The sequence below is a fragment of the Lepisma saccharinum genome, chromosome 17 (genome assembly GCF_977018435.1).
Source record: "Lepisma saccharinum chromosome 17, izLepSacc3.1, whole genome shotgun sequence".
NCBI lineage: Eukaryota > Metazoa > Arthropoda > Insecta > Zygentoma > Lepismatidae > Lepisma > Lepisma saccharinum.
This window is the reverse complement of record NC_139245.1, coordinates 13,694,961-13,711,614: the sequence shown is the minus strand read 5'-3', so window position 1 is coordinate 13,711,614 and position 16,654 is coordinate 13,694,961. Positions and strand designations below refer to the sequence as shown.

Genomic DNA, 16,654 nt, shown 5'->3' with positions numbered 1-16,654 from the left:
ATATCAGACTCAAAAGAAAGGGGGGGGGGGGCGGGGAACGAGACAGGAAGATAAAATTTTCCCAGATAGCAGGCGCTCTGTGGTGAAAATTTGTTGACTGTCTTGGCATCCTTATCTCTTAAGAGAGAGAGAGAGAGATACCAGGTTTGAGACTCTTAGTGGAAAGGGAAGGGGGAGGGTGACTTAGATAAGGGACGCTTCTATTTACAATTGAGCTGTAGAAGTCATTTCTGAGATAAAGTTCTGATTCCTTGCAGCAAGAGACCTAAATCAGACATGCTATGCTTTGCTGTATTTGTCTATTTACCAAATGTTAGGGCAGGACAGCACTCGACGACTGCCCCATCTGCTTCTCCAGATTGAGTTTTCATAGAGAAATAGCACTGGCATGGACATCCATAAGAGCTGAGGGCAAAAGGGCAACGTCTCCCCCTGAAAAATGAATGTCAACTTAAAAGTATATATATATACTACAAATGTAATTTTATTTCAATTACAGTAATTTATTATATGGGCGTTGCAAGGGTATGATAATTTCGAACTGAAGGATTTTTTTTTTGAGACAACTATAATGAGGAGAAATATGACACCCCTGGACAATGTCTTTCGTGACCCTCCCTGGAAAAAAAAAAACTGCGGAGCTCTGAGTTTAAATTTACGTGAGGAAATTCATGTTTGTCAAGTTTCAGATACAAAAGGTTTGATATTTTGAGGAAGTTGCAGGAGATGGAGAAAAATATAGTGAAAATGATACGAGTAACAGAAGTAGGGTTAAATCAACTTCATGCTGATTAGAAGTGGAGGAAGTCCTTGCGTGTAATTAGGAGAGTGGTCACAGAGGCGCAACCACGATTTTCTGTCTGGCAAGTACCAGGATAAACGTACCAATAATAATAATAATTTTAATAATAATAATGATAATAATAATAATAAGATTATTATTGTTATTATTGATTTGCTATATTTTACTTCGCTTCTGTGCCACTTTTGACTAATTTACGAAGATGGGGATGAGTGATGATATGATGAAATTGATGAATGGACACTCACAAACATCCATGCCCAAGCCAGGATTCGAACCCGGGACCAACATTATTATTATTATTAGTAGCAGTAGTGGTAGTAGTACTAGTATCAAAGCCATTATTACCCTCATACATTATGCAAAATGGGGGTAGAAGTTCGTGCTATAGCGTTTGTGTTCGAACAAACGATTTGAATTATTTTTTCAACACGTTCAATTTCAGAATAACAGAAAACAAGAACACAAACAATTTTGAAAGACAGAAAATGCTTGATAAATGCATTCCAAATATTATTCTTTTTTACATTAGCATGTATAACTATAATACACGATATATGTTTCACCCATATGCAACATGGAGCGACGTGGACCCTAAATTGTGTACGTATTCATACATATTATATAAAACTACACAACCAATTCATCCATTTCACAATGAACCAACAGAAAAATTACATAAATGATCTCTCAAATGTGCACGCTCCCTTTCCTCAAAACAATTGTTCATGCATTGAAAACAGAATCAATTAAGACAAGTCTTATTTATCTGTCTGGTAACTCACAATGCATTATAATAATAAATAATCCTGTGCGTAACAGCCCATGAAGGACCTTGGCTTACCTACCGGGGGCAGTTCTCCCTCCCAGGCTGTCCCTCGTCTCACCTCTAAGCGTGGAGATCTTCAACCAGGATTGGAATAGTCGGGAGGTCAGCCCGACGTATGTAGGTGTACTAGGTGTACGTTGTAGTAGGTCTACGCGACCGACCGGATTACGCTCACTCACTAGGGGCTCCCCAATTTCCTCACGATGGTGGGCTGCCACCGGCCCTATACACAAGCCGAAAATTCCCGGGATCGAACCCATGCCGTCCCGCAGCCGCTGTCCAAAGCAAGGTGCCTTAGACGGATCAGCCACGGAGGAGGACTCACAATGCATTACATATAACAGTGATAAATTGCGAGCGAAGCGAGTAAGAAAATTTTTCAATCCAATTTTTTTGCAGGCTGAAATCAACGTTGATTTAATAGGGTGCAAATAATTTCACGGGAAGCCAATGCATTCTCTCTTTTACAACTTTTGTGCCTCCCCGATGGTGTAGTGGTAACATCGTCGCCTTGTGTCCCGAGTTCAATACCCGGTGGAGGCAGGCACATGGCACAATGGTTCGGATCCCACTTTAAACTGTAGGTCCAGTCCCGATTAGCCTTTCTGTGAGTAAATCAATCAATGAATTTTACAACTTATTTTCATTTAGATCGTTCGGTGCCCAGGACCGACTCCCACCATCCCCTAGCTATGGTTCTGAACTTGACTAAGAAAAGGAGGCACTGCGAGCAAGAAAATTTTACGGAAAGTATTTTTATTTGCATAAAGTTTTAAGTTTTGGCGATAATTGCCCCCTGCAGGTACACTTGGCCGTTTTCCACCCTTGCATCCCCCAGAACTCATTTCCGTCCAAGGTTGGCAACACGTGGCCACTCGGGCACAAGCGAATTGGAAGCGAGAGAAAACAAATGACTGTCCACTTTAGTTCGTGACTTTGTTTGGGGTCTTTCTCATTTTGGTAGAGCTATATCTCTTTGTGAGTGTCTTTTCAACTATTTCATCTTCATCGTTGCTATTAGGCAGAAATAGAAAACCGACGTAAATTAAGGAAAATACAAATACAGGATAATAACTATAGTTAAAACACTTTGTTAGGTGGTTTGGACTAAAATTATAGTGCACTTAGAAAACCAAGCGATCCAGGTAGAATCCACTTCATAAAATTTCTCCATCCTTGTGCCTAGTCAATATTTTTGTGACGTTAAGAGGACTTGGAAGTCGTGGGTGGCCGGGGAGGGCACCCCCTGGAAATTTAGACCCCTCCAGAACATTTCAGTAACATGGCAGAGCCTGACAGTAGCTAAGAAATTTGGCAACATGGCTTTCATTTATTTTAATTTTACGTAGAACTTACTTTTAAGCATTGATTCAGTCCTCTTTATAATTAAAGGTCAAGATAATGAATTTAAATTATCGTCCGTTTTGATAACTGATAAATTAAGAAATGGGATGGATCATGATACTCTTCAAGCTTGTGTGTCATTGTGATGTCACCCTCAGACATGGATGTCCGCAGGATTTTTTCCAGGGAGGGGCAAGGAAGGTATTTTTTTCCAGGTGGGGCATCATTGCACATTTTACCCCAAACTAGTGTTGTTCCCCAAAAAAAACATTGCTTAAATTTGAATTTATGGTATTCATGCAATAATTAACACATATTATTGTGGCTAAAATAAAATTATATGTGTGAAATACGTAATTTTTGTTTGACTTTCATTTTCCAGGGGGGGGGGCACGGCCCCCACTTGCCCCCCTTCCGGACGCCCATGCCCTCAGATATGCTGTAGAAACCCTAGACGCCTTAGTTTGCTGTGAATGTAAGTTATTGCATGCTATAATATTATTATTTTATTGATTCACATAATCTCATTCTTAAAATGATAGTTAATTATACCTAATTACACTTAATTTGATTAGATAACAGAAGAAGGAACATTTTACAAATAGTATTGTTTTATGATATCATAATTTGATGCCTGTGATATTATCCCCGTGAGGTTTGAAAGTTAGATGCCATTTCCGGAGGAAAATGGCTGGACTCAACATTGCTTGGAACAAGCAGTAGCTGATTTATCCACACACATTTCTAACATCTCTAATTTCTTTTCTAAATACCACCCTGAATGTTTTTCAATAATGTCCATTTTTATAGTCATTGTGAGTTTAATTTATCCTTACGCCCCAGTGAATATGACGTCACATCACGTCGGACATAGATTGCCTGGAATAGTCTTGTTCACCGATGTGTCTAATCTTCTTTATAGTGTGTACCACACATATATAAAGATGGCAAGGAACTCCCAAATTATCTTGACATAGGAACTAAATTGTATAATGTGGATATTGCAAGCATAAACAGCACTCACACACGTGTTTGCGATCTATTCTCGACCAAAGGATGACCCCGGGGAAGATAATCACACTTTCTGAAAGAAAGAGGATCCTATCTGGTGACCTCAGACGAAAGGGGTCACAGATTTGTCTGGAGACGAAGCAGTTTTTAAGGTTGCCCCTTTGACCTCGTGGGTGACCTCCAAGTCAGCTAATTAGGTTTGGAGGAGTCAGATCCGGTGTAATCCCATGGATACATAGAAGAGAGAGTGGTGTCATCAGGCGAATCATTTAATAAACTGACTCAGATATTAAGTGGAGGATTCCACCTTGTCTCATGAATAGGGAAGACTGTCTCGTTCTCGGTCTCGAATCTCGTAAAGAGGCGCGAGGAAGATGACAGAACACAGGATAAGCCGTATTTGAAGGCGTATTAAGACGCACTTTTCTCCTTTAAAAATACGTAGATCTAAAAAACTGGGTGCGTCTTATACGCCGAGCCGATACTCAGTTTTTGATTATCTTCATTTCTGGAAATTTTCTCTGTTCTGAGTTAGACGATTTCTTTCTTGCTTCTTTTCGGCGTATAAGAGCATTCCAGTCACATTAGTAATGCACTGGATGGTATAGCTCGACCACAAGGAAAAAAACCTTCGGTGGAAAGCGTTCGCGCATCTTCCCTGCCGTTATCGGTGCTCGGGGCAGTGTTGCCAGGTCAGACTTGAAAAACTCGGGAAAATGTTCCTTGGGAAACCAGAAGATCTGCTACAAAATCCGATGATCTAATAGTAGCGAATTAACGACGTTCTCGGGGGCGGGGTCGGCATAGACGTGCGCACTGGGGAGCAAGGGGACGTCCACAGATTTTTTTCCAGCGAGGGGGAAATAATGCATTTTTATCCGGCGGGTAAACGAGGCATATTACCCCGTAATAATGTTGCCCTCTCAGAAAACACCACTTCAGTTTGAAATTATCACGTTCCTACATCCCTATTATAATAATGGATGTAAATTAGTGTGACTGAAATCAACTCATACGTCTGAAATAATACGTACTTTTATATAGTTTGGATGAATATGTAACAATAGATTTTCATTTGATTAGAATAGCCTGTTAAACTAAATAATTACCGTGGAATTTCTCTACTCTCAACAACATATAAAATATTATCTAACATTCTTTTAACAAGACTAACCCCATATGCTAATGAAATTATAGGTGATTATCAATGTGGATTTAAACGTAACAGATCAACTACAGATCAAATTTTTCACATTAGACAGACACTTGAAAAAAAGTGGGAATATAATCAAAATGTCCATCAGCTATTCATTGATTTCAAAAAAGCATATGATTCAGTCAAAAGAGATAAATTATATAATATATTAGTAGAGTTTGGAATACCTAAGAAGCTTGTTAGTATGATAAAAGTATGCACCAGTGAAACAGAAAGTAAAATTCGTGTGGATATTAATGTTTCTGACAAATTTACAATTCATGATGGGTTAAAACAAGGAGATGCATTATCTCCATTGCTCTTTAATTTTGCCTTAGAATATGCTGTTAGGAAGGTAAAAGAAACTAACGAAGGAATAAAATTAATTAAATGGTGTGACTCAGTTGTTAGTATATGCAGATGATGTAGACTTATTAGGGGATGATATAAATACAATTAAGAATAATGCTAAAATATTTTTAAAAACTGCTAAAGACATAGTTTGTCTTGTGTAGTAGTTGTGGTGTCTAGTGTGTTTGTGTTTGTCTTGTGTAGTAGTTGTGGTGTGCTTGTATGTGGGTTTGTCTTGTGTAGTAGTTGTGCTGTCTAGTGTGTTTGTGTTTATCTTGTGTAGTAGTTATGCTGTCTAATGTGTTTCTGTTTGTCTTGTGTAGTATCTGTGGTGTGTATGTATGTGTCTTGTGTTGTAGTTGTGCTGTCTAGTATGTTTGTGTAGTAGTTGTGCTGTCTAGTATGTTTGTCTTGTCTTGTGTAGTAGTTGTGGTGTGTAGTTTGTTTGTGTTTATATTGTGTAGTAGTTGTGGTGTGTTTGTGTTTATATTGTGTTATAGTTGTGATGTGTTTGTGTGTGTCTTGTGTAGTACTTGTGCTGTCTAATGTGTTTGTGTTCGTCTTGTGCACAATCCAAAACCTGACGTCCGGAATCACATGATGTTTCTTCTTGCTTAGGTATGCTATTTATTTATTTATTTTTATTTCTTACTTTTCTTTCCAAATTAATGCCATTTCGTGGCTGCAAATCAATCCACAAATATAACTGTTTCCATCAATTCACGTACCGCCTTTCAAGACAAACAAATCTACACAATATATTCCAAAAACTAACAAAGCCGCATTACTTTCATAAGAAAATTAGCAGCTGTGCTGATCGCACTGCCATCTATGTTGTCATCCGTCTCGGGAACCAGTTCCTTGGGTCGTTTTCCACACTACGTTATTCAAGTCGCTGTAACCCTAGCTAGAAAGTCCTAAGGCAGGCGCTACAATATAATAAGGTGCCTCCTTTAAAGACCTCGCCTCCTATCCTTGGGGTAAATTTAATAATTTTAGTAATCCATTACATGAATTTTATCTTAATTGCAAATTTCCCTTGCTAAAGTAAAATTGTCCTGCGACAATATGTTACAAATGCGAATTTGACATTATTTAGTTTTCCATTTTATGGAGTAATGTGCAAGGTGTGTACCGTGAAGTACACTTAATACACCTATTACAGCACACACAAAAAAAATAATATAATAATATTGCTATATCATCAAAATGATGCGCCTGCTTTAAATTAAGCAGTAAACCAACACTAATTATTATATTTTAAGAACTAATATTATTCATCAATATTGAGAACATTGTTTATGTTTTATAATGCAGCTATGGTATAATTCTTTACAATTACCTCATGATAAAGCCCAACACGCATTTTTGTAACGCAAGATTGCGAGCGAAGTGAGCAAGAAAATTTTTTACGTCCATTTCTTTGCAGGCTTTCAAGAAGATTAATTTAATGGAGTGCCAATATTTTCTTAGGATCCCGCGATATTTACTCTTTTCCAGCTTATCTTTTCGCACGTACGGTGCCGAAAATGTGTGCAACCATATCGCTACATATATTCTCCAAAATCTAATGTTCGAACCCCCCAGAAATTCCTTGATAATATAAGATTTAACTTTAACACTTTATAAAGAGTGTTCATATCTCCTTCCTTAAACTTAATACTTAATCCTCGCACCAAAATTCCCATGCTAATTTTAGGCTTATTGTTGATATTAAAGAGTGGATATTACCCGTTCCAAAAACACACACACCAGAATTTCCGCAACAGTTTAATACGTAATAGTAATACATAGGAGTTGGGTATCCCCCCCAAATTTAATACTCCATTTCTCTAACCAAAATTCCTGTCATAATCTAAAGTTTAACATTTGAGAGTTGGATATTGCCCCCCCCCCCCCCCAACGTTTAATTCTCAATCTCAAACCAGAATTCATTCACACGTGAATTTAAAGCCTAATATGTAAGAGTTGGATATTCCCCCCCCCCCCTCTACGATACTTATTACCCGTTACAATTCCCTTGGCAGTCTACTTCTATTTACACAGCAGCAATGACTGATTGATAACGTAATTCAACTTCTAACCAATGCTGTACTTCACTCAGTCAGATTTCCATCACAAAAATCCCCCCCCCCCCATAAAAGTTGGGTGGAGGTAAGGTACACCGAACGGCAAATTGTCCACCACCATTTTCATTCGGTCTGAATTACACGATATGATAACAATGAATTGAAATAATGACTTCGATAAGCAAAGAACACTGCCTGCTTCGAACCAACATAGTTTCTTTCCTTAAAACAACACAGGATGTAGAACAATAAAGTAATGAAAATAGCGGTCGACAATTTGTCTACCATTATCTTTGCCGTTGACTGTACGTCCACAAACCCGCATGTGGACAGCTCTCCCCTAAATACTTTCTTTTATTCATCTAATGAATTAAATATAGTGCACCTAAGATATTTCAGAAACATATATAAATGGTGAATTTTATATTATATTAAGACCCCCCCCTCATATTTCACTGCGAGTCTGTGCCAAAATCCCTCTTTGGGCACCGAGTGTGTGTGTGTGTGTGTGTGTGTGTATGAATGCATGCTAACGTTGAACCTCCCCCTCTATCAGTAAAGTGAAAGAAGAAAGTACGCTAACCATGTATTAGCTTACACTACTTGCAGGCTGATATGGCGGCCGATCTACATAGCTTTATCTGTCGCCCAATGGTCTTCGAGGGTGTGTCTCGATGGGTGCCAAGAAACTCAGTTTCGCAGAAAATGCTGTACATATCGCTCTCCCGTTACAATGTTGTCAAGCGTACGTCTGTTTTTGTCAGTTCTTTTCAACAGCTTGCTTGTACTGTGTTTAGGTGGTTTGTGTACTAAGGGACGGCGCCAGGGGTGGGCACGGGTGGGCAAGCGCCCACCCAAAAATTCCTGTGCCCACCCGATTGCCCACCCAATCAAATTCAATAAGTACATATACTTGGAGATATATGAATAATTCGATAAATAAGTGTATTCTGGTGTTCATAACATGTATATTTTACTTGTGAATATTATCTATGCTAGAAATATTCACATATTATCAACCCATAAAAAGCCAATCTTGTCATTAGAAAGTAAATGTAAATACTAGAGCTATTGAAACAAAAACTGTGAGCAAATGAATACTTCCATGATTAAAAGCAGCTAGTATTAGGAGGCTCAAAATTATGCAGGGTATGATCAAGATTAGATCAGAATTTAGGGTGAACTTGAGGACTGTAGCTCCGAGCCTCCACATACGTATATAAATCCCGCCCTGGGTATGGTTAAAATAATCTCCAAATAAACAAATAAAATCATCATCTTAGCCTTACTTCCTCCGGCAACACAATACATTATTTTGACTTTTTAATTATTATTATTAGAATAATTTAATCAAGAAGACTTAGATGGGCAGGCCCTGTGACGTAAATGGCAGAGGAATAAAATAGTTTACAGGATTCTTGTTGGGAAACCTGATGGTAAGAGACCAGTAGGAAGGCCAAGACGAGGATGGAGGGGTAACGTTGAGATGGACCTAAAAGAAATCGGCAAGGATCGAAAAGATTGGATTGATCTTGCCCCGAATAGGGACAGATGGAAGGCTTCTGTTGCTGAAGCCATAAACCTTCGGGTTTAAGTATGCTAGAGAGAATAATATAGTTTGTATTTAGCTCGGCATTAAAATTCCAGAAGTGTCCCTTTTTTTATTTCATTACAATTTTTATATACTTCTTATCTTCAAATATCAATATGGTATGCGAAATATCAACTTTATATTCATTCTACTAATAAGAAGGAATCACAATAATCACTACAATACTGCAGTGAATAAATTTTAATAAACCAGTTATGTATGGAAAAAGCTACATAATTATTCAATTGCGAATGAGTGGCTTATCCTATTTAGAAATCCTCTTTCCACACATAAATTTTGCCACATGAATCAGTCGAAGATGTCAACAGAATCTGTAGATGTAGCTGAAGTAGAGAAAAAAAAGTTATGTCACGAAGTATCCGGAAGACGATTTTATTAGCTTGTTTTTAAATCCACTTTTATACTCAGATAGGCTAATCGGGACTAAACCTACAGTTTAACGTGGAACCAGTGTGCATTGTGCTTCCACCAGAGGAGGAGGGAGTCGAACACAGGACTTCTTCATTATAATGCGACAGCGTTATGCCTTTGTGCAAAAATATACAGAAAGAACTCGCACCAAACGTGGCATTTTATCACTACAGAAGATGCGTCCATTTTAGGAGGATGATTGCCTGAGACAAATATTTGAGACTTTCGGAAAACAACATCATTGTTCACGGAATTAGCTGCCTTGATCTACTAATGAAATGCTGTGCAATTGAAACTACCATCTCAACTTTCTAAGAGGTATGAACTAATGCAACTCCATTTTTGGAAAAGTAAGTTGTGGTTGATTTGTTATATTTAACCTTTAAACCTTTCGAAAGTAACCCCTCTCTCGCCGCGGCCTTTGCGCGCGATTTTTAAATTTTTACACTTATTTCAGAAAAACGTTATATCTCTGAGACTATTTGAGCAATCTACTTCGGATAACTTTTGTTTGAAAACAAAAACATCTGAACACGCGACCGTGTATAATTCAGAAAGCCCAAGTGAGAAAAACGGGGTTAACCTTTCGTTAGCCTAGGAATACTTCATGGACAATGAACAAAGAATTTGATTTCCATGTGTGTTTTAAATCATTCCTAATAAGACGTTCATTTTAATCCAAACATTCTCTGGCGGCGATTAGGAGGACCGGGAAGTGGGGGATGCAGTTCCATCGCCAAATTTTGCCATTTTTTGCCCCCGCACTATGGCCTCTTTATGCTAAGCCTTTTCTACCAAGAAAAAGTATATTGTCTTTGCCCCTCAAATGTTGGCACCCAATCGCCGCTACTACAAACATTGAGATAGATTTCTCAGTTGTACAAACCTTGTAAGCTAAGAAAAGTGACCCCTAAGGAGCAAAAAACTCTTTCAGTTAAAAACTCATACGATGAAAATACTATGCTCAGGAACATGCATTTAAATTACGAGAAACTTCACGATTATCTACAGTCGCACTTTCTATCATTGTCAAGTATGTGCCTTGTATTTGCAACACAAGCTTAAACCTAATTCACATTTATTTCGCTGTATTAACATGCATGAAAGAATGTGATTAGAATGTATGGCTGCGCATGGGTAAACACTTCCTTGAAATAATTGTGTCCATCAGAGACAAAGCGAAAGGAAATGGAACAAGATGCGAGAATAGATTAGAAAAGACAAAGAGGAAAACAAGAAAAGGAAAGGGAAAAGAAGTAAGAAGAAAATCGGGAGTGTAAGAGAGAGGGGGATACATACGTCTTACATACACCATATAAACTATATATGGTCTTACATTTATACTGCCCACCCTAATCTATCAATAAGGAGCTTCTGCCCACCCGGTCGAAAATTTCTGGCGCCGCCCCTGGTACTAATTTGCCATGCTTTGTGTACTATTGTACAACTTTCATCAAGTAGCGGTGCTGATCAACCCCATCCCCCCTCTCTCTCTCTCGTTTTAGAGTATGCTGTGTATCTGATGCTCATTTGTTTCCTCCTGCCAACAACGTTCTGTGCCTTGTGCCACGAAAATGCCCGACGTTAGTCGAAGAAAATTCAACTTATCGCCGATTCGTTGTTTCCCAGCCGCCTGCTGAAAATGCGACCAGTATAGTGATATGTTTATACCTCATTCTGTGACCTTCAACTATTTTCAACGGGTGTGTTTTTTTCCCCATGATTATGCTTTCTCTCATTGATGGGGAACAATTTTAAATATCGTCACACCTTATCGTTTTATTTCCTACGGATTCTTTTCTATTGTTATCGGTTCTTGATCCTTTACTCTCTCAATGCCTCTTTGTTATCTTCGTTATCTTTCTTTGTAGGTTCTTCCTTTATCATTCATTCCAAGGTATTTTGTTCCCGTATTGAAACGGAAGCACCCTTGTTGATGATGAACTCATATCAAATATAAATAGAGTGAAATGCAGAGAGCAAGGGCGGCTTGAGATAAAAATTTTATCCGACCGAGGTAGATTTTTTGGCGCCCCTCCTGCCTACCATCCCTACCATTCCATCCTGCGTACATTGTACTTCTCATAACGAAGTTTTGCAAAATCATGTACGGCCGAAACTTACTGTTAAAAAAAATCTTAGATTTCATATGTATAACACCATTAAGCCTTGTTTCCATGATATGAAAAACTCAATATGCTGACCAAGGCAGACATTTATTTTATTATAAAACATAAACTAAACGTAACGTTTCAACCTTCTAGCAAGGTCTTCTTCAGACTCTGTACCAAGTACAAATGAAACAAGGTACAAAACAGGAAGATATATACAAAAATCACTCCCCTCCAGACACAAGATTATTAGAAAGTTGTTTCAGGAACATTCCAGCAGGTGGCCTTCCCTTGTCAACTGTACTTTCACCTGACAGGCGATTTAGCTAAACATTTCCTTTCATCTGGAAAGTGGTTGGACTCTTTATCTCACGCTCTTTTTCCTTTCTTTCCTCATTCCTCTTCCTTCTTCTCTCCTCTCTCGCTCTTGTCCTTTCCACTCTTTCTAACACCTTCTTCCATTCTTTGTTTATCTTCAGTCCCCCATTCCAGTTCATTGTGTCTTCTCCTTTCTTCTCTATTCCCTTGGCATCTTTCCATTTTCTCACTAGTATTCTCTTCTCCCTTCCTATCTGCTTAGCCTCATCCCACTCTATGTCATGTCCTGCTTCTCTCGTGTGTTTAAATAAATATCGCATTTCTCTCTCTCTTAAGTCGTACATCATCCCTATGTTGTTTCAACCTGTCTTTCAACCTCTTTTTCGTTTCTCCTATGTACACACTCTGACATTCTTTATACTTCACTTCGTAGATAATCCCTTCCTCTTCCTCTTCTCTGTTTTCCTTTTTCTTGTTTGCAATCTTCGCTATTTTTAAGATGCTTCGCCCTCCCTTCCTGTAAGTTTTAATGCCCGCTTTCCTAAGCACTTTGCATATCTTTTCTGTGGTCTTCCCCATACTCCTTATTCCAAACCTTCTCTCATTTTCTTTCTCTTCCTCTTTTTCTTTCTCTTCCAATTCTCCCCTTCCTCTTTTCTTCCTTCTTCTGTTTATGTCCAGTCTATCCTCCTTCTCGTAGCCATTCTTTTCCAGCTATTTCCATAGGGTATTTATTTTTATTTATTTTTCACATTCTTTCGTACATATTTTCTTCATTCTGTCCTCCATATTCTTTATAAAATTTATTTTTGTCACATCACCTACATCACCTCTTTTATGGCAGAATACCCCTGCTGCACACTTCTTCTGATGCCAAGCGGTTTCAATCTCTTCCTCTCTTCCTTTTCATCATAGGTAGCTTATGTTGTCGTCTTCTTCTATTTCGAGTTCCAACAATATCCCTCTTTCTTCATCTTGTATTTCTTTGGCAAAAATGTCGAGCTGCCTCTTCGTTCCCTTCCATATGCCAAAACAATCGTCCACATATCTGCAAAACAGAATTATTTTGTCACCTCCTTTTTCGACCACTTTCTTTTCCCATTCATTCATAACCAATTCAGCCAATGCTGGGTTAGGCTAGAGCGTATATTCAGTCCTTCACTCATTAATATTATTATATCCCCCATTTTACTGTAACCGTTATTCCCAATGGTTTCCAGCGCCTTCACTAACCCTTTCACTATCCCATTCTCCATTAATTTCTTGTCCCATTCTCTTTTTAACAATGTCCAACCTTCAACAGAAGGTTGAAACGTTACGTTTGGTTTGTGTTTTAAAATAAGATAAATTTCTGCCTTGGTCAGCATATTGAGTTTTTCATATGTATGTACATGATTTAACCTCTCACCTGCTCTGCGGTGTTAGACAAATTACACCATTTATTGTTTTACGTACACATATTTCAGTATGTAAGGCATGGCAGGTGCCCCCCCTAAAGGCTTGCTCATGCCCGAGCCCCTCCGCCCCCCCCCCCCCGCAGGGGTTTTGCGATTTATAGATCCGGCACTGTTTGCATTAGTGAGGGGCTGGAATTGTAGAGGCGGATAGTACATAGCTTCCTTCTGGGGGAGCGGTATACACAATGAGATATTTCGTATATTTAGAATCTTCCACTCTCAAAATGGGGGCACGTTTTTCACTTCTTTTTTTATTTTGAAAATACTGATTTTCTCAACATTTCGAAGAGGCCTGCAGCCCCATGAGCGCCCTCTGCGTACGCCAGTGCAAGGAGATAGTATGGTTTATTTGTGTATCAGCAGAATAAAGCTAATTCTCAAGGCTTCCAACGTTGAGGGAGGAATTCTATAAGAAAGAGACTGGCAAATGTTTTAGCAAACATGCGTGCTTTAAAAAAATGGAACTTGCATAGAGAGCATATTCAAGTTTGTAGATGTTAATATGTTTTCAAGAGTGGAGGTTGTAACATTTTGGTCTCAAATCCAAGTCAATCAGTATATATTTTAATATAAGTGTAAAAGAGTTTGTCCTCACTTACTTAAATCATTAACGCACAGCTTAAATCCATGAACCTAGAAACGTGAAAGTTTAGGTGCGTCTTCCTGTTGTGACGAAAACGCCTACTAAAAAAGGATTTTTCTAAATTCAGCTTCTGGGAGGGGGAGGGGTGTACCTATACCCCGGCCACACTAAGAACCAGCATCAATTCACAGCGCAGAATGGCTATTTTGACAAAATCCTGTTTCCTTGCTGGCTACTTCGGGGAGGAGGGATTTTAAAGTAAGGTTTCCGATTGCTTCCCAAAAAGGGGGCAGCGGTAGGCCTGATTGGTTGTTTCACCGCAATACAGTGGTCACTGCCATAAAGACGTTTCTCGCGCAGGCTATTATAGTGGCCTCACTTCTAAAGAGAAAAAAATTGAAGATGCCGCTACAAATACAGTCTAAAAAAGATTGGTAGCAACTTCCAAGCTAAGCATGCCAATTGTAAAATACACCAACAAGATACATCAACAATATTTCTATATCAACAGCTCTACTTACGTACCACAAAACACTGTGGTGAATTTTCCTCCATAGGGACTTGGGGACTTAATGGTTCCTGAAAAGATGGAAAATACTTGGTATAACAACAATTTCTATCCTGTTAAGTAACGCAAATTTTTTGCAAATCCTTCACGTACCATTGGATATCATCTACGTTGGAAAGTGTCTTAATCACAACAGGCATAGCTGCAAGTGGCTATTGGTGCTGAAGGCTAACATTGTTGTTACTGGCTCGAAATTAATCGGGAACCAGTATATTTTATATCACTGGGGCACATTTTGGAATTATGCAACAACAAGATATATTGTAGATTTAAGTCAGAGTTGAAAAGTAAAGAAACACCATTTATGCCTTACTTTTTGGGTATCTATTGGCGGTACTAACGCGATACCAAAATTATCAGAGCAATTGTAACCAGGGAACCCATATATTCTAATGTGTTCTATTTCATATCGGGGGTTAGGCGTAGAGCTGACAACTCTGCACTGTAAAAAGACATGTCAAGAAACAGAAATATAAGGCCATGGATGTTCCCAAGGTAAAATATTCCGGAGGTAAAATAGTCCCCCGTTCGGATCTCCGGGTGGGGACTACTTTGGGAGGTCCCTGGACTAAGGATAAGATCTACGTTAGGAATAAGGATATTAAATTAGGCACCTGGAATGTTCTGAGCCTTTACCGGCCTGGGGCATTTCAGTGTACAGTTAATGAGATAGTGAAGTATAAATTAGATGCAGTAGCTGTCCAGGAAGTTAGGTGGCCAGGAGAAGGAAATTGTAAAACTAAAAATTATACTTTTTTCTATGGTGGTACTGAAAATCATAATTTTGGAACAGGCTTTTTCATAAATAATAGAATTATCTCGGCTCTTAAAACAGTAGAATTTATTAATGATAGGATATCATATGCAGTTTTACAGGGTAGGTGGTGTAAAATTATTTTAATAAACATACATGCACCAACGGAGGATAAAGATGATAATACTAAAGATGATTTTTATACAGAGTTAGAACAGGTCTTTGATAAATTTTCTCAGTATGATATGAAAATTCTGTTAGGTGACTGTAATGCACAGATTGGCAAAGAAGATACATTTAAACCCACGATTGGTAAAGAAAGTCTTCATGAATTAAGTAATGATAATGGTATAAGATTGATTACTTTTGCAACCTCAAAGAATTTAATTGTGAAAAGTACCACTTTTAAACATAAAGATATCCATAAATATACCTGGTCTTCTCCAGATGGTAAAACTCATAATCAGATAGATTATGATAAGAGAAGGCATACTAGTATAATTGACGTTCGTACACATAGAGGTGCTGACTGTGCCAGTGACCATTATTTAGTAATTGCTAAATTAAGAGAAAGACTCTCAGTGATAAATCATAAGCAACAAAATCTAAAAGTTCTAAAATTTGATACAGGAAAGTTTGCTGATGAAAGAATTAAGAAAGATTACCAAATTAAACTGTCAAATAGATTTGAGGTTTTGCAGGATTTAAATGATGATGAAAATATAAATGAAACAGACGTAAATAAGAATTGGGAGCACATACGTAATGCAATAGAATCAGCAGCTAAAGAAACTATAGGATACCATAAACCGAGAAAAAGTAAGCCATGGTTTGATAATGAATGTCATAATCTAATAGAAATAAGAAATCAGGCTAGACTTAGGTGGTTAAATAACTCGGATGATACAAATCTAAGCAATTATAATACAATAAAGCGAGAAGTTAACCGCACGTTTAGAAGTAAAAAAAGAGATTACTTGAAAAGCAAAATTAACGAAATTGAAACAAACAGCAAAAATAAAAATATCAGAGATTTATATAAAGGTATAAATGAATTTAGAAAGGGGTGGCAACCTAAAGTAAACTTGATAAAAGATAAAGACGGTGATTTTCTAGCTGACCCAAGCGATATTCTAAATAGATGGAAGAACTACTTTAATGACCTTTTAAATGTCCATGTAGGAGATAAATCAGAAGTAAATGAAGTACACACAGCAGAACCTTTAGTTCCAGAACCTA

The 16,654-nt window shown here is 38.1% G+C and overlaps 1 protein-coding gene across 5 annotated transcripts in view; it reads right to left on the bottom strand.

Moving 5' to 3' along the window:
• Window positions 1-16,654, bottom strand: part of Hnf4 (Hepatocyte nuclear factor 4) — a 174,510-nt gene that overhangs the window by 105,637 nt on the left and 52,219 nt on the right. For 3 of the 5 annotated variants that reach the window (XM_083138947.1, XM_083138946.1, XM_083138945.1), the window contains exon 2: window positions 14,619-14,672. The exons of 1 other annotated variant lie outside the window; for it this stretch is intronic. In XM_083138947.1, the coding sequence (XP_082995073.1) occupies window positions 14,619-14,672 (54 nt within the window). Of the gene's footprint in view, window positions 1-14,614; window positions 14,673-16,654 lie in introns of all 5 variants that reach the window. One more of the 5 variants, XM_083138949.1, reaches the window with a different exon arrangement.